The sequence below is a fragment of the Diadema antillarum genome, unplaced genomic scaffold (assembly GCF_040938485.1).
Source record: "Diadema antillarum isolate AM-2024a unplaced genomic scaffold, OU_Dant_1.0 seq00000886_RagTag, whole genome shotgun sequence".
NCBI lineage: Eukaryota > Metazoa > Echinodermata > Echinoidea > Diadematoida > Diadematidae > Diadema > Diadema antillarum.
This window is the reverse complement of record NW_027271750.1, coordinates 487,777-510,881: the sequence shown is the minus strand read 5'-3', so window position 1 is coordinate 510,881 and position 23,105 is coordinate 487,777. Positions and strand designations below refer to the sequence as shown.

Here is a 23,105-nt window from a genome sequence, read left to right as displayed (position 1 = left end):
AGATTTACTTGTAGCAGTATTTAATTTCCGCTCCATCATTACTGGCATGCCAGTACATAAGGAATTGTTCATTTTCTAGGTACATACATCATTAATGTCCCAAGTAGGACTCTGTTTTTAGACATCTGTCATATGTACAAATAATACAAGTTTATACAAAGATGATTTAATCCATTTCCACATTTGTGTGAAACATTTCACAGATACACCATTCACATCAATGAAGTAATCTGGTAGTAATTTGCTAGCAGTGCTCCATAAATCATTTATATAAAGCTGTTTTGTTGTTTGTTTGGTTTTTTTTAATGCCAGGTGTTTTTCTATTGACCGATTCTGTGACGCGCTATGTGTATTTTTGGCATGGGCAGCGCCATTACGCGGTGTCTCAGCCGACCCCCCCCTTCCCACTCCCCACCCCTCTCCCTACATTAGCACGCGCGCAGATTGAAAAACTGATGCATGGTTGCTTTAGCCAATGGGTGTTTCGTACTGAGTGCGCGAACCTTTGTTACAAGTGCGCGATAAACATGTTGCCCAGGGGGTGGGGGGAGAGCAGGGGGGGTCGGCTGAGACACCTCATGGCTGCGCCCAGTGCCATAAAATGTCTGCTGCCCTCAACAAACCCGAATCGGTCAATACCAGTTGCCATAACGACATTTCTAGCATGTTTGTTTGTCTGTCTGTTTTTTCCTGGGAACTGGAGTTGGTTTGAGCTATTAAAAGCAAAGGCACACTCTCCACTGTTAATACATAGTCTGTTAGGTGTAGAACTTATACAGAATTTGTCATTGATGCAAAATTGCAGATTGCATAGTTTGTTGGTATTTTTAAAGAATATATTCTACGACACAAAAAATAAAAGCAAATGAAAAAAAAAATCAAGAGAATAGTTATGCATAGAATTCAAGACATTGTACATGACAATATCTGGGCACTTGAAAAGGTGACTTTGAAGACATTGATATTCATTCTTGGTATCCACTTTTTTGAGCATTTATTTTGCAAGGCACAACAAAGCTTGGTGCTGTAGTAACATGTAAGTGATGCTTAATTTTGTCATTTTTTTTTTGTCATCGTTAGATGCAATGTTGTTAGAAAGATATAAAAGATTTTGATGCTTTCTTGTCAAAGGCAGATGTAACAAATGACATATGGATGTACAAATGGCATTTCAAGTGCACGATTCCAGTAATGTGATGGCAGCAGCAATCACACTTATCTGTTCATGTACTACTGTTTTGTTTGGAGTCCTGAGAAATGAGTGTGAAGGAGGTGCTTCCAAAGTTGTTGCAAGGTCATACCTTGCATTCGACATTGCCGGGGGGGGGGGGGGGGGGGGGGGGGGGGGGGGGGGGGGGGGGGGTCATCTGTAGTGATTATTAATGGCAGACTGTTCTGGAAGATCTAAAGCTATTTTACAGTATTCCAGACCAAACCAATGTGTTAAACAATTTTGAATTGCTTAAAAAGTTATACAGAAGGCGTGTGGTGTCATTCCTTTTCTTATCCCCAATGCATGATGAACTACAGCCTTCTCAGATTGCTGCTGATATTGTGTCAAGGCATACATTATACATAATGGGATGAAACCCCCTGAAAGGGTAAGGTCGACAATCTAGAAAGAGCCAACACTACTTTTCCGGACTGCCAGTGGCAAGGCTCTGTGATAATTATGTGCCATCATACACCGGATGTCTGCATTACTCTTTGCTGGATGTATTCACATTTTACACCATACTGTACTAAAACTGTAAATAAATTTGTTTGCAAACTTAAGTTTTTCACTCCTTTGTCAGTCTGCATTGTTCTATTTTTTTTTTGTGCAAGAAAATTCCTCTTTGATAAAAGATTTTCTTTGACATAGTATACATTTGATATATGACACCTGCTTACACACTCTTAATGTTTTGTTCATACATCAGACCTCCCAACCATTCTGAATTTGGAAGAAAGAATGTGAATTTTGACCATTCCCAGATTTTGTTTCAATAGGAGTATCCTACATGTATTCTTCGTCATAATTTTACTACCCTCCAATGGGAACAGCTCTTTCTTTCCTACTTTTGAGCAAATCATGCCTATTTTTCAGACAGAAAGGTTGTGATGCCTGCATACATGCATAGGATTTACCAACATGTCCTTGCAATATATAATCAGCCAGTGTCCAATTATAAATTTAGAATTTAGCATGGAAGACATCAAAGGGTTAAATGATGATTTTGAATAGCCAGTGATAATAATTGGCTAGTCACATGAATTTGGGTGTGCACACTGAACAAACGTTCATCAGTGATTTGCAGCAAAGTGATAATTGAGTGTCTGAGATGGAAGGAAATGAACAGATATTTGGGAAGACAAAGTCATCTTTGTCAACACATAATGTTCTTTGGTTCATTTTGTGTGAAGTTAATTTGGAAGCTGTAAGAATGGTTCAGTGTCGACAGAACATGACAAGATGGCACAAGTTTTACAGTAAGTGTACATGACCAATGGTTTAATCCAGCAGTGTTTGCCTGCTACAGTTTGTAGGGCTCACATGTCCTACATGTACGGTATATGAAAAACCAAACATTTGCCAAATTTGACATCTCTCTGAGAGGCACTGGTTAAATCCTGTCGCTCATTAGGTATCATAAAAAAGGTCTAAATTTACAATTAGTACACCTAAAAAAACATAGGATGCAAATTTAAAATGGGGACAGTGTCTTTAGCTTTGGAAAAAAGAACAAACACACATCTTCTCCAGTTTGATAAATAGTGCAAAGAGTACATGGCATTCTTTCTCTTTGGTTATACCCCAACACCATCAACACAGTAAACTTGACAGATACAATGTGGCCTGTAGGTCACAGAACACATTAAGACAATGCTCTTAATACTCAATAACTTTCTTACACAGCTCGAGTCCTCAAAATGATTCTCTTTTCACAACGCTGGATGGTTCAACTGAAAATTCAGTGAGACGGCCCATGTTCTGTGCACAATTCAGAGAATCTACTCTTTTTATCTCTCTCCAAATCCCATCAAATTGTTCTCAATCTCCATCAATCTATGACAGGAGAGGTTCGGATCCAGAGGCCCTTTTTGGAGGTAGAAGACTGCATGAGTCCTGGCTGTGATTGCTGCACAATACTTTATACAGAACCCCTCCGTGTTCTATTGTCACCTGTAGTTTAAAGCACACCAGCTTGAAATGGATGGTTCTGTATTTTTCTTGTAAGCCAGATTGTTCATGGAAATGCGACGCCGTAGAAGCCATGTCCCGGAGTGTTGAAGCACTTGTAGGAACAGAGGAGGGCTCTGATTGGAATCCTGCCGGGTGAGTTGCTCAGCTTCAAGTCCTGGAAATGCAATGTGAAGCACAGAGCTAGATGGCAATGTGAGCTTGGTCATGGAAAATCATAGGGCGTGTAGTTGAGGGCATTGTTGTGGTGTGAAAAATGTCACAAGGAAAATTTTGTGCAATGTTAATACAATGTTTCTGAGTCTTACTTTCGTATACGTACTCTCACCCACCTATCCATTATAATGCAAAGCTTATTGAACCTGAAGGCTGATTTTACAGAGGTGGCAACTGATGCCGCAAAGAAATAAGGAAATCATGTCATCAAATATGTTCAAAGAGATACCCCAAATGTGGCATTGTAAGTGGCATTCTTTGTCAAGTCATATTTCATGTAGGTTTGAGTATTTAACATGCTTCATAGTTGTAACATTTTCTGAAAAGATATCTTTCCTTGATAGCTCTTCTCAAAATTAATCAGAAACTATACTATAAATTACATTTCCTCAAAGGTGAAGGAAGAATTCTGTTCCTTGCTGCAAGTTCAACACACACACACACACACACACACACACACACAAATATGGGGCATAGTGTTGTTCTTGTTAAACAAGCAGATATCTCTACCTTAATGATATTGTGGCCACACTACCTAGAATGACTACATGGTATGCACTGTTCAATTTTAAAGTCGGACTGATCTTATTTGTACAATGTACTTGCCTGATTCTATACAGACTGGTAAAACTGTTTCATTCAGATTTTATTTTCAGAATATCCCCTTTGTGCTGTATACCCTTTTTCAGACAGGCCAGTATCACAGATATGAAACAAACTGATGATCAAATGCATTGACTTTAGAATGAGAATGACCAGTTGATAATGATGAAGTAATTTTTTCTCACCTTGTGACCATCCACAAAGCACACACACTCCAGCCACGTGTTAAGGAATGACTCTCCACAGAGAGCACACTTGCTGGCCTGGGCAAGCATGTCACGGACATTGGGGTAGTGTCTGATGGCTCGCCGCAGGTATGACCACCTTCAATAGGTTTGGGATCACAGAGACTTAGTTAATAGTTATTACAGACAAATGCACATGTCTATTTTATTGACATTGATCATAATGCAGTGATGTTTACATGCATCTGAAGACTTGAAAATGTCCCCATCAGTGAAAATAAAATGGATTAGGAATTAACATATTAGCTGGTGTAAGTGCTGTGAATTTGCCAGCATTCATATCATGTCATCTGCAAAGCATTTGCCTGCATGTCATTAAACAATTAATTGTGAGGTTTTTTGTACATTTTTCTCTATTGTATACGCTGAATGAAAGCTTTTAAAATACATAATTGTCCCCGCCGAACGAGTTCGAGCAGGGGACTATGAAACGGGCTCCGTACGTGTGTGTGTCCGTGTGTCCGTCCGTCCGTCCGTCCGTGTGTCCGTGTGTGCGTCCGTGTGTGATCAAAATCTTCAATTTGCTACTTCTCTGTCATTTATGAACCAATTTTGATTCTGTTTGCTTTATATGATAGCACTACATGGGAGCTTTGAAACTTCTACACAGAATTTCAGTTGTGACCTTTGACCTTGACCTTTGACCTATATTGTACATTTTGCTTCAAAATGCTACTCCTTCGCCATTTCTAACCCGATTTCGATTCCGTTTGCCTTGTGTGATGGCACTAGGTGAGGGCTTCAAAACTTCTACACAGAATTTTGACCTTTGACTTCTTTGACCTTTGACCTTGATTTTTGACTTATATTGTACATTGGCTACAAAATGCTACTCCTTCGCCATTTCTAACCCGATTTCGATTCCGTTTGCTTTATGTGATGGCACTAGGTGAGGGCTTCAAAAATTCCACACAGAATTTCGACCTTTGACTTCTTTGACCTTTGACCTTGATTTTTGACCTATATTGTACATTTTGCTACAAAATGCTACTCCTTTGCCATTCCTAACCCGATTTCGATTCCATTTGCTTTATGTGATGGCACTAGATGAGGGCTTCAAAACTTCTACACAGAATTTTGACCTTTGACTTCTTTGACCTTTGACCTTGATTTTTGACCTATATTGTACATTTTGCTACAAAATGCTACTCCTTCGCCATTTCTAACCAGATTTCGATTCTGTTTGCTTTATGTGATGGCACTAGATGAGGGCTTCAAAACTTCTACACAAAATTTTGACCTTTGACTTCTTTGACCTTTGACCTTGATTTTTGACTTATATTGTACATTGGCTACAAAATGCTACTCCTTTGCCATTTCTAACCCAATTTCGATTCCATTTGCTTTATGTGATGGCACTAGGTGAGGGCTTCAAAACTTCTAAACAGAATTTCGACCTTTGACTTCTTTGACCTTTGACCTTGATTTTTGACCTATATTGTACATTTTGCTACAAAATGCTACTCCTTCGCCATTTCTATTTAAACCCGATTTCGATTCTGTTTGCTTTATGTGATGGCACTAGGTGAGGGCTTCAAAACTTCTACACAGAATTTTGACCTTTGACTTCTTTTACCTCTGACCTTGATTTTTGACCTGTATTGTACATTTTGCTACAAAATGCTACTCCTTCGCCATTTCTAACCCAATTTCACTTCCGTTTGCTTTATGTGATGGCACTAGGTGAGGGCTTCAAAATTTCTGCACAGAATTTTGACCTTTGACTTCTTTGACCTCTGACCTTGATTTTTGACCTATACTGTACATTGGCTACAAAATGCTATCCTTCGCCATTTCTAACCCGATTTCGATTCTGTTTGCTTTATGTGATGGCACTAGGTGAGGGCTTCAAAACTTCTACACAGAATTTTGACCTTTGACTTCTTTGACCTTTGACCTTTGACCTTGATTTTTTACCTATATTGTACATTTTGCTACTAAATGCTACTTCCGGCGGGGACATATATTACGCACCGCGTAATTTCTACTTTTCCTTGTTTTCAAATAGCCAGATGAGTATAAGTGAAACTTCAGAAAGTACTTCTGTACATTCATACATTTTGTTAGTTCGTGTGGAGCCTTATGCAATAATAACACTCTCTAAAAGTCACTACTGGTCGTGCTGTTTCATACCCTTCAACTCTCAAAGGGTCTGTGTAAGCAAATATGGATGGATGCAGGCTACATGACAAATCAGAGCTGTGAGCCTGATAATGACACTTGTCTTAATAATTGATCATCGGTAGCCTTACGAGTATTTCGACTTGCAAAATATCCTCCATTGGCTAATGATCTGCAGAGAAAGTGACACAGCTCGAGCAAAATAAAGTAGCGAGTACAAAGCTCCTTTAACATCACAACATATCCAGACAAAGGAAAAGATTTCATATTTGATCTGCATGCATATGAAATAATGATTCATAGCATAGCAAGAACTTTTTATGTGAGCTTGAAAAATAAGATTTCCTAGATCTCTTGATTTTCAACACTCTTCTCAAGAATATGTACAGTGCACTCCCAATATAACTAACACAGTGTTAATGAAAATTCAGGCCGCAAAATTATCGGCTCTTATGTATTTTCATTGTTTCTTTGTTCGGTTACAACGAAATTTCGCCTTAACAAAAGAAAACTGCCGGTCCCAAGGACTTCATTATAACGGGAGTCCACTGTGTAACATGTGCATAATCAGCTCAATTCATGGCCATAGTGCATGACCATGCAGTACAGCCAAAACAGTAAGTGTCATATGCTGCAAGACATGAATGCATTATTTGATACATATTATAGTTGCTTCTATTCATGTCATGTAATTAACAAGATATGTAAAACTGTATGTTAGTCAAGCACACTGTATTGAAGGTGCAAAAAAGGCAAACGGCAAGAAGAAAGTGATATAGGGTGAGGTGATGTTTCATTAGTGTGTCTGTCCATGAGAGAATATAAAATACTGTAAGATAAAACGGGTTTCGATGGAAATGCTATATTGTTCCAAGCATTTTAATAAATAGAGGAAGTTAAGTAGATCATTTATGTGTGCAGACTGGTAACCAGAATTTTTAGTATTAGTGCAAATATCACTGGCATGCAATTTCTATGATTTTTCTATTACAGGTATATCTAAGGAGTGGTGTGCACTTTCTACAATCATCTCGATAGAGATTCAGTATGTTTTGAATAGGACTTTATACAGAGGTGGTATAGATAAAAGAAAACCTCATTCAACAACCCTTTATCAATCATGCATGTACATGTATCTCTACCATTACAGGCATGGGGGAAAATCACTGATAAGGGAAAACTTTGTGTGGTTAATTTCTGGAGAATGAGTCAATGAAATAACTTTGTATCTGCTACTGACAGACCATGAAGCTTATGCTTCACAGATTAATGTTAAAAACCTGTGTAATGCACTGCAAAAGTCCAGTCCAACAAGCCATACTTCTACTGCTAGCTGTCACGCACAAACACTTACGCTGGGTTTTCTTCATAAAATAATTGACCGCCGACCTTCACCAATCTACGCCTTTAGTTTTCAGCATGCAAAAGCAACAGGAAGTGTCAAGCAACATGGGAAGTTGTTGATTAGCTCAAAGTGTTACATATCCATCATTTTGAAAGAACTCTGCTATAAGTTAAAGTATGATCATGTTCAATGCATTTTCAGAATAATAAATCATTCCATCATTACAGTAAATTATGGGTTAATTCTTCACTCATATTGCAAGCCATTAACAATTGAAGACTGTGTTATAAATACTTAAAGGATGCATTACTTTTTTCATTGTCTCAAAATGTAGAAGTATTAAATTTGTTTTTGCACTAGAGAACCATTACTGTTATTGACAATATCATAAACCACTGAAAACTCTGCCATGCTCAGCATAATAAACATTTCTTGCAACTGGCAAACATGATGCTATATGACAGAATGAATGTAATTGGACATCAAACTTCGTAATTGCTATGCATTCTGAAACATGCATAAATTTTCCTTGAAATAACATTGTTCTCAATAACTTCCACATACATGTATATCTGATACATACCTGTCTTTAAGCTGTTTCATGATATACCTGGCAGTGATTTCCTGTGGAAAGGAAAAGAACATAGTGAATCATGTCAAACTTTTAAGCTAAACATCCTACATACTAAATAGTTCAGACAGGTGATTATGCACAATCTAGAAGTCTTTGAAACTGGATCTGTGAAAGTAATCATACAATGGCATACAAAATAAGGAAACCAAACAGAGTGTATCATTTCAATTTTTCATGCATTAAGCTCAATTACTTTTAGTATACTAGCACTTCACTCACTGGTGATGCTGAAGAAATTGAACCACCTGTGAAATCAACACTTCAAAGGAAGAAGAGAGAAAGACTGTGTGACATTAAAAAGAGAAAGTGGTGTCATTAAAGGGATACCTTATGCTACAGATCACCCAGCTTTTGTGATTCCACTCGTGTAGTTCCATAAATGAATTCACTACCATTTTTATTACTACTCCTACATTAGTAATCCTTATCACTGTTTTCAGTTAATTGGAATGGCAACAATTACCGTTTGTCGATTATGATTTCCACCATCAAAATCATTAATAGTAATCATCATCATTGTAATAACCATCATTGTTGTAAAATCACTACAGTGGAAACTCGATATAACGAGATGGTCGGGACCGAGTCATTTTCCTCGTTATAGCCGATATCTCGTTATATCAGTAGGCATAAAAGAAGGCATAAAATAAAGACATTAATTTGCACATGTGGGACTACCCATCATATTTCAATCAATACTGATAACTTGATATTGTGTGTGAGGGAATTACTCACCTTTATGGGTAAGAAGATGTTTTTCGACAAGGAAATCCAATATCAAGAATGTGTTTTTTATTAATTGTAGATGTTTGAATTTGTACATTAATGTAGCTTGCGATTGTATCAAGATCGTCTGTGGATTGGTATGTGGTTATCGTATGGGTGTGTGTTGTGTGGAAAGCTTGAATAATGGTCTGCACAATGCTGTGTGTGTATGTGGACACATTTTACATTATGACTGCGTGTGTGTGAAGACGGGGAATTCCCTAAGTAGAAGGCCAATCACAGCATCAGATTGCCTCACACCTGCTAAACGTCATGATGATGTCATGTATACATATGGCCGTCTCACCACATTTTCTACATGTATCAGTGTGCTTGCACACACACACTTCACACGTACAACATGCAGTGATAGCTGGAGTGCACTGAAGAAAATGATTACATGTATGTGTGCACAAGACAGTTTTTGGCGCATCAAGCTTTACAATCTCGGAAGATGATAGCACAGGCGAAGTAAAGCTTTACCGAAGGCATTTTGCTTTACCTCGCTATAGCAGGTTTGATTTACTATGTTTTTCTTTGTTTGGAAGTCACAAAATTTATCTCGTTATAGCAGTTATTTCGTTATAGCCGATCTCGCTATAAGAGTAGCATTTTACATAGACTTGTGTGGAAGGAAATTTGGGACCGAGAAAATTTCCTCGTTATAACCGATATCTCGTTATAGCAGTGTTCGTTATACCGAGTTTCCCCTGTATAATCTTTTAACAGCAAAGAAAACAGTGTAATTCATCCCAGTAATTGCAGCAGGTCCCTCATTTAAAGATAGTATTCTGATTGATATTCACCTTGAGTGTGAGTACTTCATCTTCTTGAATGGACTGCACAGGGATTTTGTCCAGAAGGGGGTTTTCCTCACAATAGAGTTCCTTCAGAGGCAGCTTGTGTAGCTACAAAAAGGAGAAACAGAACAATGTGGTGACTTACTGAAATATTATCAGTTTATTGGACACACTCATATACATATATGGCAATCATATAGAGTATACATCCAATTGCTTTGGCAAAATATGTGTATATTCGAGGAGACTTATATACAAGTTTCTGCCACTTAAAAGTGAGTACGATTTTGTTAAAAAAAGAAGTGACGTTAATGGGGCATGATCATGATTCAATAATTCAGGTAGCCATTTCTACCAGTAGCTTAAACGAATGCATATATACACTGAAAGTGATGGCTGTAAACAAGCAATTCTGGTTGGAAAGCAAGAGAAAGAAAAACTTAAAATCATTTCCAAGCACGATTCATACCACATATTTAAGTCTAGTGCAATGATTCTGTTTATCCAATGTACACATGATTACATAAGATTTAGACTTCTTTTGCAATGTGATCATATATTTGATGACAGCACAAATATCTGTCCAGTCCATTGCCCTATGCTTCATGCATCAATATATTTGTACATTCCAGACATAACAATAACATTAAAGTCTGAATAGCTGCTGCCTCCAGTGGGGTGGAATGACCACATATAACTGTGCATATGTTCCAACTTCTACTTTTCTATTCAGACATATATATTCAAGAGATACTGTGTAGGTCGATATACATAGGTAGTGTGATTAGCCATTGAGTTATAGATTAATTCCTACCTCTGTGGGGAATATCCTGAGTTCGTTGGCTGCGACGTCGATGACCTCCAGATTCATGAGCTTGCCCATCCCTTCCGGCAGCTCTTTGATGCGGTTCTTCTGCACGTGGAATTTCCTGAGCTTGACCAGGAAGCCGAGCTCCATGGGGAGGGAGGTCAGCTGATTGTTTGCGGCGTGGAGCTCTATCATGTGACTGAGAGCACAGATCTCTCCTGGCAGGCTGGTTAGCTGGTTACCGTCTACACTCAGGAATTCCAGGTTGATGAATCTATGGGCACAAAAATGCAGCTTTTTAAAAAACAATTTCATTCCATTCCATGTCATTTCATTTCATTATGTCCTGTTACACATTGTTAAATATATGATGAGACTTGGAAACAGGCATTATCTATATTCCTACAGTCATAGTTTGTGGAAATAAAGAAATAAAATGAAATGAAAAAATGAAAATGAATACAGTTTGATATCACAACTAAATTATGACATTTAGAAGACAATGGAATATCATTGCAAAAATGATGCCTGATTTTAAAAAAAACAAGAAGAATTAACAGCTTTATCAAAAAATGTACATTGTAGATTTATTCTCTCAAATCAGCTCACATTTGAATACTGCATATCAGGCAAAACAACAGTCAACAGTCAGCAGTTGTGCAAAACAAAGCCATCACATCAGATATTCTATCCTTCCCTTCTTTCACTCGAAGTGCCTTTGAGAAGAGTTGCAGGTAGCCTCAATATCAACAATAAATTTCTGCCAACGCTGAAACAAGCAAACAACAACAAGAAAACCCTCTCACCATGACAGTATTCACTGGAATTGTTTACACACCTTCTCTTTTATTTAAATTTAAGCAGCAATTTCAAAATATTATTCATCTGATACAAGTACAGTAGGTTACAATACATTCCTGTGACTGATACTCACTTGTTCATGAATGTAGGTAAGGACTTTAACTTATTGTTGTTCAGGTTTAAGAGCTTCAGATGTCTTAAATTTCCTGTAGAATAAAATTATGCAGAAAAACAAAACTTGGTCAATGAAATGAATCTTTTTCCAGTAGAACTTCATGTCCACAAACACAGTCTGCACTAAAAGAAAAAAAAGAAGTATGGTTCTGTATATCATCAAATCATACTTGACACAAATGTGTAATATACCAAATGAGGAAATATTATCCACTTGAATCCTTGATTTCATCCAAACTGTAAGCAAACATTACTAATAAATGTGAAAGTTCAATCTATTTGAATTCTCAAAAACTGATATTTGCAAAAATTATTTCCTTACTTTATTGGTGCTAAATGATGAAATCATACCTCACATAGAATAAAGGATTGCTTTTCTATAATCTTTATTTGGAATTTCTTTGAAGGATATCATACAAAGAAGACAGTAATTACAAAAATGCATTCTACTCATGTTGCTACTCAAGAAAAACAGATTCTACATACATTCAAACTTTTGAAGCAACACAGATCTTACAAATGGATTTTCATGTCATGATTCAACTGAATGAGTTGTGTGCAAATTGAAAGGGGACAGACCATGTCCATAGTGCACGTGCACTTTAGACATACACACACTTTGTGGTGTTTTTTTTTTTTTTCATTGGTGGTATTTATTTCCACTCAAATGATAGAACAGTAATCTAAACTGGTAATTCCGAACAAAATTACAAAATATTTGCATAATTGGAATACAAAATATTTGCATAATTGGAATACAAAAAAAAAATAAGTTTCACTTCCTGTGCATTATCATTTCCTTTTTTTCACATAGTAGAAGTGAAACTTAAATGTTGATGATAAAAACCACTGAGCATCTTATTTGTTTATCTGATAATACAGACAGTTGTAATTGAAATGAAAATGAAACAAAATAGAATGGTATCATATTATCTGCAGTCGGGTACTGACCAAACTAGCCCAATTTCTCTCTTCCCCCAGCAACTTTCCACAGCTGCCCCTCCTATTAAAACACATACACACACATGAGGAAAGGAAAAAAAATGAAAGTGGTCATCCTAAGAAAGTATTTGATCAGAACATTTGTAAGATGACAACTTACCAAATGATTTGGAATCAATGCTCTGAAGGTTGTTGTTGAACAGGTGCAGTACCTCGAGGCCATGAAGGGAACCGATCTCATCTGGGAATTCATCAATGGAATTATTTCCCAGATTTAGCATTACCAGCTGTTGAAAAGAAAAAGAAAGAGAAGAAGAGAAAAGAAAAGAGAATAAAGTTACACAAACCCAGGCAGTACGGTACACTCACAGAAAAATAATTGTTTATAACCTCCTTGAACTGGACTCCTGATTATGTATTTTCTTTTAGAGTAGAATCTACGGAACTTACAATTACAATTGAGGTTCCAATCTCTGCAAGACTTTACACTCTAGAAACTCTGAGTGTGGATATCTTGAAAATGAAATTTCGCCATGCAGAAAGTGGGCACTCCATAAAATTCTGTACACACAGCACATATTTGAATTAGTGGGACTACACGGGTAACCTTACCGTGGTTAGAGAAGCAAATTCTTTGGGTAATTTGCTTATTTTGTTGTTTTTCAATTGCAAATTTTGGAGACGCCGAAGGTTTCCAATCGCTTTAGGTACGTTGCTTAAATCTTTGCTGGCTAAATTCAGAGTTTGCGGTTGTCCTTTCAGAGCTCTTAAAACAAGAGTATCAGCCATTTTGACGCTTTTTGGTTGCTAGCCAGGTTGTTGTTAAATTAATACAGGTGTTTTGTTGATATTTTTTGCTGGTATCTAAATTTTCATGCGGTTCATATGTCATTATTCAGATAAAATATTGAAACTTAAAAACAAAAAATATCTATCAAATCTGTTCTGTTTCATTTGATTATTTTGTATTTCGATAGTATTCTATTTCTTCGAATAAACGACACGATAAAATCAAAATACAAGCAAGCCGATCCGATCCTCTGGTATACATGCTACTGTACTGCGCTCAGTTCAGCTCTCCGGCGCCGGCTGCGGCGGATTACCACATCACACACATATCTCCGTACAGCTAGCTAGCTTGGCTCGCATCCTACATCCAGCTCTAACGTTCCACTACCAGTACGATATCGATACGTATACATTTACGGCAGATAATTTCAACTTTACCGTGTGCCTAATCATGCCTATATCAGAGGCTGACATCGATCCTCTAGCTCTGGAAATAGCTGAGGAAGTAACGGAGGAAATACAGAGTAACTCGGGCATATGGGAAAACGAAGATCTTGCTCAGGTAAACTTTGTCTTTATCACAATTCAAATGTCACAATTTTATTCTCTGACACAGGCCCGGCCAGCTGATTCTACAACAAGTCTGATTTAGACCCTTAGGCTTAACACCTAACGATACTGAATTAAATTCAAAATATAACGCTAAATTCATAAATTTATAAAATCATTAATATAGACCTCGATGGTTGCTATATTATGACAAATGTAGAATCTAGAGCTAGTGTAGAGTTCTTAGTTCTAGATTCCTAGAGTTCTAGATCGTTTATGTTTTATCCTGTTGCATTGTGTAACAGATAGGGGGCAGGGCTGTGTCTTTACGTTCTAAACTCATGGTCTATTTTGTTTAGACAATTCTATCGGGGGGGGGGGGGTTGGGTAGAATTCTAAAGATCTAAGAGAAGCAGAATTTAAGAACACTGTAACGTTAAAAGAATAAGAAAAGGACCCTAGTTTTGAAAAGATGGTCCACGTTCCAGGTTGAGAATATGTGCCCATTCACCTTTATCTTTCTAGGTCAAGTATAAAGTTCTACGGGGTCATCATGAAGGGGTCAACTGCGTTCACTTCTGCATGAAGGACAGTCACATCATCACAGGGTCTGATGACAAGACGTGTGTCCTCTGGGTAAGGTGTTTAATTAATATATTCTACATCTTGCAACATGAGGATAGATCTTTTTGTGGAGTGTGTCATTAACTAGGTGTTCTTCTAGATCTATACACAACCTAACCGCAGCAGCGACCCCATACGGACAAATACGTACCGTAGTTACAGCGCCCCGCGACGGGGTTATACACAACCCTGTCACTGTACAGAAGTCGCAATGGCTTCTGCTGGTTGGGCTACACACAAACATGATGCAAGTTCACTCCGGCATTAGTCCAAGTAGAATGCGGCAATGTATAAACCTCAATGAGTAGAATGAAATAAACACACAGAGCAGTAGTAACAAAGCAAATGAAATTTATTTATGTTAAGTTGAGTTTTATATTTATTTGGTAGGGTTTACGTAACCACGGTTAAAACCTTGCTATCTTACTGTAGTATATTTGTCATAAAGAAATCTAACAAAAAGACAAAATATCGCAAAATCATTTTACAAATCATTCAATGAACTATGAAGAGAATTCTGCCGAAAGCAGATAGATACATCTTGTCAACACATTTTCAAATAAAACTTTGAAAAGCTTTCACAAAATAGTAAGTGTAAAGTGTGATGAGATGATCTCCCATTTTTGCATTGTGTACATCAATTTTTCAGTGAAGTTTCCTTTTTGAGAGATGAAGGTTAAAATATATACATTGTGTGATATCCATCTGATCAAATTATTGGTGTATGGTAAAGATTTCCATTTTTTAGGAATCTTGTGTCAAAATTGTTAACAAGTAGTATAGATTCTGTTGGTAAATAATTGTGGATGCATTATGTGTGAATTTCAAGCCAGTGTTTCAGAGCCAGTTTCGATTTTTTGGCTAGCAGTACTTAAGCTAGAAGAAGTGGTGTCATGTTTGTAGGACAGTTTTTTTTTTTTAATTACTTAATTTTACCACTAGAACAGCATATTTCCAAGCAAGTATGACACTATGACTGCATTTCTAGCATAAATCTACTATTTGCAGACAATTTGTAAAGACATTTTTATGTTCTGTGTGTGTGTAAATGAAACAGAGAAAGAGAGAGAGAGATGGAGAGAGAGAGAGAGAGAGAGAGTGTGTGTGTGTGTGTGTGTGTGTGTGTGTGTGTGTGTGTGTTTATTTTCACCTTTTTAAATGATCATCATCTCTAATCACACCAGAATAGAGATACGGGAGAGAAGGTACAGGAGTTCAAGGACCATGGGTCAATTGTCAGTGATTGTCACATGAGTCCAGACAGCACCAAGCTGGTGTCTGGGTGCTGGGACAAGAAGGTCCGTGTGTGGGACGTAGAAACAGGCAAAGTTCTGGTGAGTCTTTAATTCTCTACAAACAGTGAAGTTTATGGAGTGCTCTATTAGCTACATCTCTCAACAATTTTGTTTACAAATTTCAGGGCTGCCAACACTGGAAACTAGTTGAGAGTGAGACTCCCATAGGCCAATGCTGATAATTTAGGAGTCAAAATGAGTGAGATCAATAGAAATGCATGCAAATGACATCAAGTTTTAGAGTGAGAAAGGACCAAAATGTGTGAGTCTCACGCTCAATGCATGAGAGTTGGCAGCCCTGAAATTTCTACAGAGTTTGCAGTCAAATTGTAATCCCTTTTGTTATGAGGTGTAGAATATCATTGTCAAATCTGAACCCTTGTAATTTGTGGCGATGCTGCCCCCAATGTTCCACCTTTTACAGTGTCATATTTGTTTATATTTCTTGTGTGCGCTCCACCATCCATATTTCTGAATGTTTGTTTGTTTTTTGTTTGTTTTTTCAAAAGTCATGTGGACTAACATCATGAAATTTTGACTCAAATACTGTTTCTTGTAACACTGCTTCCACCTGACTTTCCACCATTGTATAGGGTCCAAAGTCACTATTGACAGGTGCCATGTGTGTGCTATACAGGTGACAGATATCATTGAATTTTTGTACTTGGATATATGATGGTCTTGTCTAGACTCCTGTTGCTTTTTTTATGCTTCCCTCACTGTTCTATCATTTTTATAGGGTCAAAGGTCATACCTATGTTGTCGACTTGTTGACACTATCATTGTTTGGTTTGTTGTTGTTGTTGTTTTTCCTTTGGTATATGCAGGTCAATTATGGTATACATTTAACCCTTGACAGGAGATATACAATTGTGATTTTATTGCTTGGCAATGAGTATTTCTAGTTGCAAAAGCTGTTTGCATGAGACTATTGCTGTGAGTGACAATAATAAACAGATGACAAATACGGATGGAGTGCACTTTTATTTCATTAAGGGAGTTTGGTTGATCAGTTTAAAGATGATGATCCTTATGATGCAAGGTCTGTTGTATGATATGATCTGATATCAACAAAGAGGAATATCTACATCAATTTTGGTTCTGATTGAAATAAAGAAATAAAACTATACAATAAACAAGCACATATTTTTCTCATGTAGTGGACTGCAACCCACGGAGGCATTGTCACATGCAGCCAGATATCACATGATGGAAAGTATGTGGCATCTGCGTCCGACTTAGACAATGTGGTGGCAGTACGATCAGTTCATGATGGCAGTGAAGTCAGCAGTGTTGATGGTAAGACAACAAGCTACAAAAAAAAAAAAAAGAAGAAAGAGCTATGTCCACTCCATAATGTAGTCTTTTTTTCAGATGCAGTCACTCATCATTTGGGGTCTGTTTTCTGGCATATGTCCTCCGTCACACATTCTTCATGAAAATCTTGTAACAGATTTCTACCGATCTTGCTCGGTAGTGCATTCCTACGGCAATGCACATTCACATTTTCGTCATCTTCTCAAAACGGATAGCCAAATCTGTCACCAAACTTGACAGTGTGATCGTATGTGCAAATGAACACCTTGCCCCACTGGAGTTATCCCAAATTTGCTACATTCTTCTTAGCTCATAGTCTGCAAGAATATGTGTGGAAGGTGAGTTTGTGATACTCGAGTGAGCACTAGATCCACTGGGCTTCTTGTTTTTGTTTTCTCCAGGCTTAGTAGGAAAGCATAAAAGTGTATTGTTGTTTTTTATGCCTCCGCCATGAAGTGGTGCCGGAGGCATAGTGTTTTCGGGTTGTCCGTCTGTCCTTCCGTCCGTCCGTCCGTAATGAATTTTGTGGACAGCGTAACTAAAAAACCTTTTGGACTATCCTAATGAAACTTGGCATGTATGTGTATTAGGGGGTGAAGTTGTGCCTATCAATTTTTGGGTGTACATGCTCAAGGTCAAAGGTCAAAAGATCAAGGTCAAATGCTTAAAATTTCGCTATTTTCGCCTTTTTTTTGCCAAGAAGGTCAAAGGTCAAAAGGTCAAAGATCAAGTGAAAGTGCAGAACTTACTTCTTTCTCCATATATCTCGGAAGTGGCTCAAGTTATCTTGAAACTTAGTACATATTCATGTATGTTCTGCCTGACAGTGATTCTCTTATAAATCAAAGGCCAGATGAAAATGATAACAATTTACTGTTCAATACAGAAATTGCACTTTTTCTCCTTGAAAATTACTCAGTGCATAAAATTATGAAAGGGTCAAAGTCAAGTTAAAGTTCTTAAATCCCCAAATACATGCTCTCCTATTCATCCAATTAAACATAGGTCAAGGAAGGTGAACATTCGATACATTTGTGACAAACATGTCATTTTAATATTTTGCCAATTTTGTGAAAATGTAATCACACATTGTCCACATGTACTATAGACCTATTAGGAGAATCATGCATTATGGCGGAGGCATACCAGTCGCCATATTGACATTTCTAGTTTAGGTTATACATGACAGAGTTTCAATCAAGTGCAGTAATAGATGTCATATCAGATATTTGCGCCCAATGTTGGACTTCATAACTAACATCAAAGCCATTCTCTTCATCAGTTTATAGTCTATGTATTGTAATCACAAAGATGACATTCAAATTATATGTTTCCCAATTTACATCCATGTTCATCATGAAAATATTTCCCCAGAGAAAGATAACTGCATGATTTCTCAAGTTTGTATCTGACAAGTCATTGATAGATTTAAACCTTTTCAATTGTCAGAATGTGTGTATTTTGGTAATCTGAATTCACATCCAGATCTCCACAAGACAACCATCACATGCTGCCGATTCTCTCCAAATGATCATCGTCTCTGCACAACGTCCATGGACAAAACTACAAAACTCTGGGACAGAAGCAGCCAGACAGTGACTTTGCAACTCGGGTGTGTGTAAACAAATGTGAAGCAACATTTCACACACATCAAAATATAGTAATGGGAAACCCCATTATAATGAGGTCGCCAGGACCGCTGAGTTCATCTTGTTAAAGCGGTACCTCATTGTAAGCACACTAAAATAGGGACCAGCTAATACAGAAAATTGGGACCACCGAATTCACTTTCTTCAAAGTGATACCTCATTGTAAGCGAGCCAGTTATAACAGGGTTTCCTTAAAAATCTTGATATAAAGCCAGCTGAGAAATAGAGACATTGCTTTTGAATGCACACAAGGTGAAATGCAGGTCGTATCTAATCTAAAAGTTTTCATTATTTGTACTTGTGGTAAATGGTGCTTCAAAGACAAAGAACATGAAGGAGGTTGATCATGAGACTCACTCTTGTTTCTCAGTAAATAGCTGAAAATTGCTTCCTTTTTTGTACTCTCTGGGTTATAACTATAAACCCAAATTATTCCACAACGCTAAAACTGCAATGATTAAGCTCCAAGAAAAGATGCAGTTGCAAGATGTGCCGTTAAAAAAAACATATACTTATTTGAATTGGGGTATTTTGTTATTGCCTATGTCCTGCAAGCAATACCTTGACTACCGTAATGTTTTCAACAATTGCTGTGAATGCATGAACTGATATCAAAGCTAACTGAACCAGATTGATATGTTATGGATAGTCTGTTGTGATGTCTTCACCGTTAATATCTGAAACTTTCTCAATTTGATTAGCAATTTTACTTTTTTTTTTGTGAATTAATTTGATTTGTTTGTCTGTTTTTCTTGTAAGGGGTCACATCAACGTAGTGTCATGTTGTTCGTTCAGCCGTGATGAGCGCCAGCTCTGTACTGGCTCCTGGGATAAAGTCCTCCAAGTTTGGGATGTTTCCACAGGGATGTACCGCTCTGGCGGCCCAAGGACCTTCAACAAAGGTCACGAGGGGTCAGTCAGTACATGTTGCTTCAGTCCTGAAGGTACATGTACTATTTGCCTTGGTTTTGTGTGTGTGTGTTTGTTTGTTTGGTGAAAAAGACAATTTGGTGAGGTATTCAATCCTGTTTTCACCATTTCTTCAATGAGATGGAAAACATACATTTGTGTACAATTGCACCAGGCTTGCCACCCACTGTGAAAGTATAGTGGGTTTTTGTTCAAAAACAGCACAATCTTTTAATGATTTTTTTTTTCATATTGTATGTACAATACAAATCATATTTGTAAATTATTCATAAGAAAGAGGGTAATGAATTCTCTTCATTTTTTAAGGACAACTTTACTTTTATTTAGACAAGAGAGATTTGCATGCAATTAAAGTGATGCATGCATAGATATTATCTCAATTTGTCATTTAGATTCAATATAACAACAATTACATATTCTCTCTACCTGAAGGTCATAATTTACTTCTAATGGATTCTCCTTTTTCATTGCCTCTGTTTCTGTTAATTTTTGTTGGCCATTTTTTTTTTTTATTGTTGTGCTTGACAGCTTAGAATTATTTTCCTGAACTCACTCCACAGGTAATCTGCTTTTCTCTGGATCCTATGACCATACTGTGGTCGTTTGGGATGCAAACAACTGTGGCCCCAAACTTACACTCAAGGTAAGTCCCATGTTATCTTGAACGTCTTCTTTTATACACTCTGATATGAGAGGCGAAGACTGAAAAATTTGAAATTCAAATGTAATAGTAGATGGGTCCATAAGAGATCATGGTAGCTGAGCTTAGATTTTGTAAAGATCTATCTGCTGAGAGAGATTAAATCTTTGTGCACAAGACTTTCTACATTGCATTTGGCATTGCAGTAAGTGTAAACCAAGCGACATGGATGGAAAATGTGAAAAGTTAGAACAGCTGTAAAATGCTTATTGATTGTGGTTCAACCGACATGATAAGGGAGTGAGTTTACAACCAGGGGTATCCTTTTCATGCAGATATCATTGCAAAAGTTATACAGACAATTGGATTCTTGAAAAGGTAAGATATAGTTTTCTTATGAATCCAGTACTGTTGACATTTGCCCCAAAATGAAAACATATGCATGAGAAATGTGTGAAATCATGTTGTGATGACACCGTTTCAGTTGGGTAAGATCAAAAATATGAAATATTACTCAAAAAGGTATGTTTAAAGTGTATACGCTGGAAGTGTTGCAGTCTCAGAGCATTCCCAGTCGTGGTTGCATTACATCGATTACAGTATATTGAGCCATAGCAATATCCATCGTGCAAGAATAAATCTCATGCGCAGCTTGTTAGCTGCTTGAAATTCAATAGTATTACTACGATATGTTTTGATCATCATATACTAGTAATGTATGTATGTACTGTATGTATAGTATGTGTACGTATATAGGCCTATTGTTTGTTGGTTTATTGTCTTATTATTTTCTGTGATACTGTTGTAACGTGACACAATATGTACTCTGTTCTATAGCGCCTTGAGTATCTTTTTTAGGTAGAAATGTGCGCTTTATAAGAGTCTCATTATTATTATCATTATTATGTTCTACCTCCCACTGCTGAACATGGACGACGCTTCCGAAATAAAAGTCACGTACACCGACTTTTATCATTTCACAGTTTTGATCTCAATTTGCTCCCAAACAAGTCGTTATCTCGTCAAATCATATCAGCCAGACAGCGTTTTGGTAGAGTATAGCAAATTCCAAAATCGTGGAAGGTGAATTTTGTCCCTTCTGAGAACTATGTTTCAACTTTTACCAGGAAGAGAGATGCTTCCTTTACCATTGTGCTGTTTCCTACTCCAGGGCCACCAAGACTGGGTGACTGGACTTGACGTTTCAAGTGATAACAACTGGATCCTCTCCAGCTCTCGGGACCGCACTGTGCGACTGTGGCATATCGGTGATAGTGACCGTATCCCGGTCGTCATGGAGAACAAGATGAACATGGGGCTTAAAATCATTAAGGTATATAGGCCAAGAATTTTCCAGACCCTTGTTTTGACCCAAGCTTCACTTTTACACACAGTCAGTGTTTGTTGTTTCAGGCAAGGCTTGCTCCCCAGCGAGTTGAAATCGTGATTTATAAGTCAGATTGTAAACATGTATCCGATCACAATCACAAGACAAGTAAGGTGTGATACCGTTGTTGTTCAGTGCTATGTTCCCTGATACACGGGAACCTGGTTATATCAAGGACTTCAATGCCATGACAATTACCTTGTTTTATCAGGTTTCTCAGTTGATCAGGGTACAAAAACAAATAAATCAAAAGAGTTGGGAACCTGCAGAATCACTTTGTTGTAGGTGGGTTATGTTTTATCTGACCTCTTAGTAAGCAGGTTCCACTGTACCTGCTCTTTTCATTTGACTCATTTCATAAATTCAACAAGTTGAAAGATTGACACTCAATACAAAGCAGAAATTTTGTATGCACGATTTTTTTTTTTTTTTTTGATAAGACATCTTGCAAATATCAGGATTTTATGGTCAAAATATTTATTGAATTGAGCATGAATTAACTTGCAAGAGGGGAATGCAAACAAGTTATGTTGAAGATTTGGGTTTTTTTTAAGGACACAAGTTCCTACTAAAATTGACTTTAGTTCATCAGAACTATGTGATGATACACTGATGTCAGGATCAATCAACAGTCTTCTTCAGAAGATATAATGAGGGTATTTCAGATGCAATGTATAATGCTGTTTGTCCTTTTCTTGTCGCAATATCTATTTACTGTTTTGTAGTGTGACGAGTGCGGCAAGCCGTTCTCCATCGCCCAGCTCGAGAACGTGAGGGAGAGCCACATGTGTGTGTTCTGCCGCCTCCAGTCCAGCCGACCTCTCCCAAGTTTTGTGGATGACGAGGAGATGCCAGATTGATTTTCCCCGCCATACTTCAGCCGCGATGCTTCTGTTGAGAAATTTCCCGATAGTTAAAAATGATGCATGAACTGTGTTGCCCTTTTAGTATGATGGGAGTGCTTTATTATATTTTCAGGGTGTCATTGAATAGCAGAAGCACTCTGTTACTGCAAGTGTTAGAAATCACCTACACGCAAGCTTCTTAGTCATGAAACAATCCTTTCTTGAAGCTTTGTCAAAAGAACCCTGTATGGGCAAATGTGCTGTGGCAAGTGACCTTATCTTTTATGTTTAAGGACAATTTCCATGTATTTTCCCCTTTCACCCACACTGTTTAAATGGATGGCACAGTTTTGGCTGAGATGCAGTCTGATGTTTCCAACTTTTTTTGATGGTGATACTTTGAGATAATGAGAAACCTCTTCTAAAATATGAAAGAGCATAT

The 23,105-nt window shown here is 37.5% G+C and overlaps 2 protein-coding genes across 2 annotated transcripts; one reads left to right on the top strand and one right to left on the bottom strand.

The window, feature by feature from the left end:
* Nucleotides 1-3,230: 3,230 nt before the first annotated feature.
* Nucleotides 3,231-13,427, bottom strand: LOC139740832 (uncharacterized). The gene is made up of 9 exons (XM_071651405.1): nt 13,251-13,427; nt 12,799-12,925; nt 11,656-11,728; nt 10,728-10,995; nt 9,920-10,021; nt 8,298-8,338; nt 7,724-7,774; nt 4,189-4,327; nt 3,231-3,341 (listed from the first exon to the last, which is right to left on the bottom strand). Exons 1-9 carry the CDS (start codon nt 13,425-13,427, stop codon nt 3,231-3,233), a joined length of 1,089 nt encoding a protein of 362 aa, XP_071507506.1.
* A 451-nt stretch (nt 13,428-13,878) lies between these two features.
* On the top strand, nt 13,879-22,678 carry LOC139740820 (uncharacterized). Its single transcript, XM_071651392.1, has 9 exons — nt 13,879-13,989; nt 14,502-14,612; nt 15,785-15,934; nt 17,056-17,194; nt 18,698-18,824; nt 19,621-19,805; nt 20,352-20,434; nt 21,603-21,764; nt 22,544-22,678. Exons 1-9 carry the CDS (start codon nt 13,879-13,881, stop codon nt 22,676-22,678), a joined length of 1,203 nt encoding a protein of 400 aa, XP_071507493.1.
* Nucleotides 22,679-23,105: the final 427 nt, after the last annotated feature.

Excerpts from the sequence above, each read along its gene's own strand:
- LOC139740820 (XM_071651392.1), top strand. The coding sequence starts at position 13,879 with ATGCCTATATCAGAGGCTGACATCGATCCTCTAGCTCTGGAAATAGCT. Across the intron at positions 20,435-21,602 it reads GCCCCAAACTTACACTCAAG|GGCCACCAAGACTGGGTGAC; the intron begins GTAAGTCCCATG and ends TTCCTACTCCAG. Across the intron at positions 21,765-22,543 it reads TGGGGCTTAAAATCATTAAG|TGTGACGAGTGCGGCAAGCC; the intron begins GTATATAGGCCA and ends ACTGTTTTGTAG.
- LOC139740832 (XM_071651405.1), bottom strand. The coding sequence starts at position 13,427 with ATGGCTGATACTCTTGTTTTAAGAGCTCTGAAAGGACAACCGCAAACT. Across the intron at positions 4,328-7,723 it reads TTTTATGAAGAAAACCCAGC|GTGGTCATACCTGCGGCGAG; the intron begins GTAAGTGTTTGT and ends AACCTATTGAAG. Across the intron at positions 3,342-4,188 it reads GCTTTGTGGATGGTCACAAG|GACTTGAAGCTGAGCAACTC; the intron begins GTGAGAAAAAAT and ends TTGCATTTCCAG.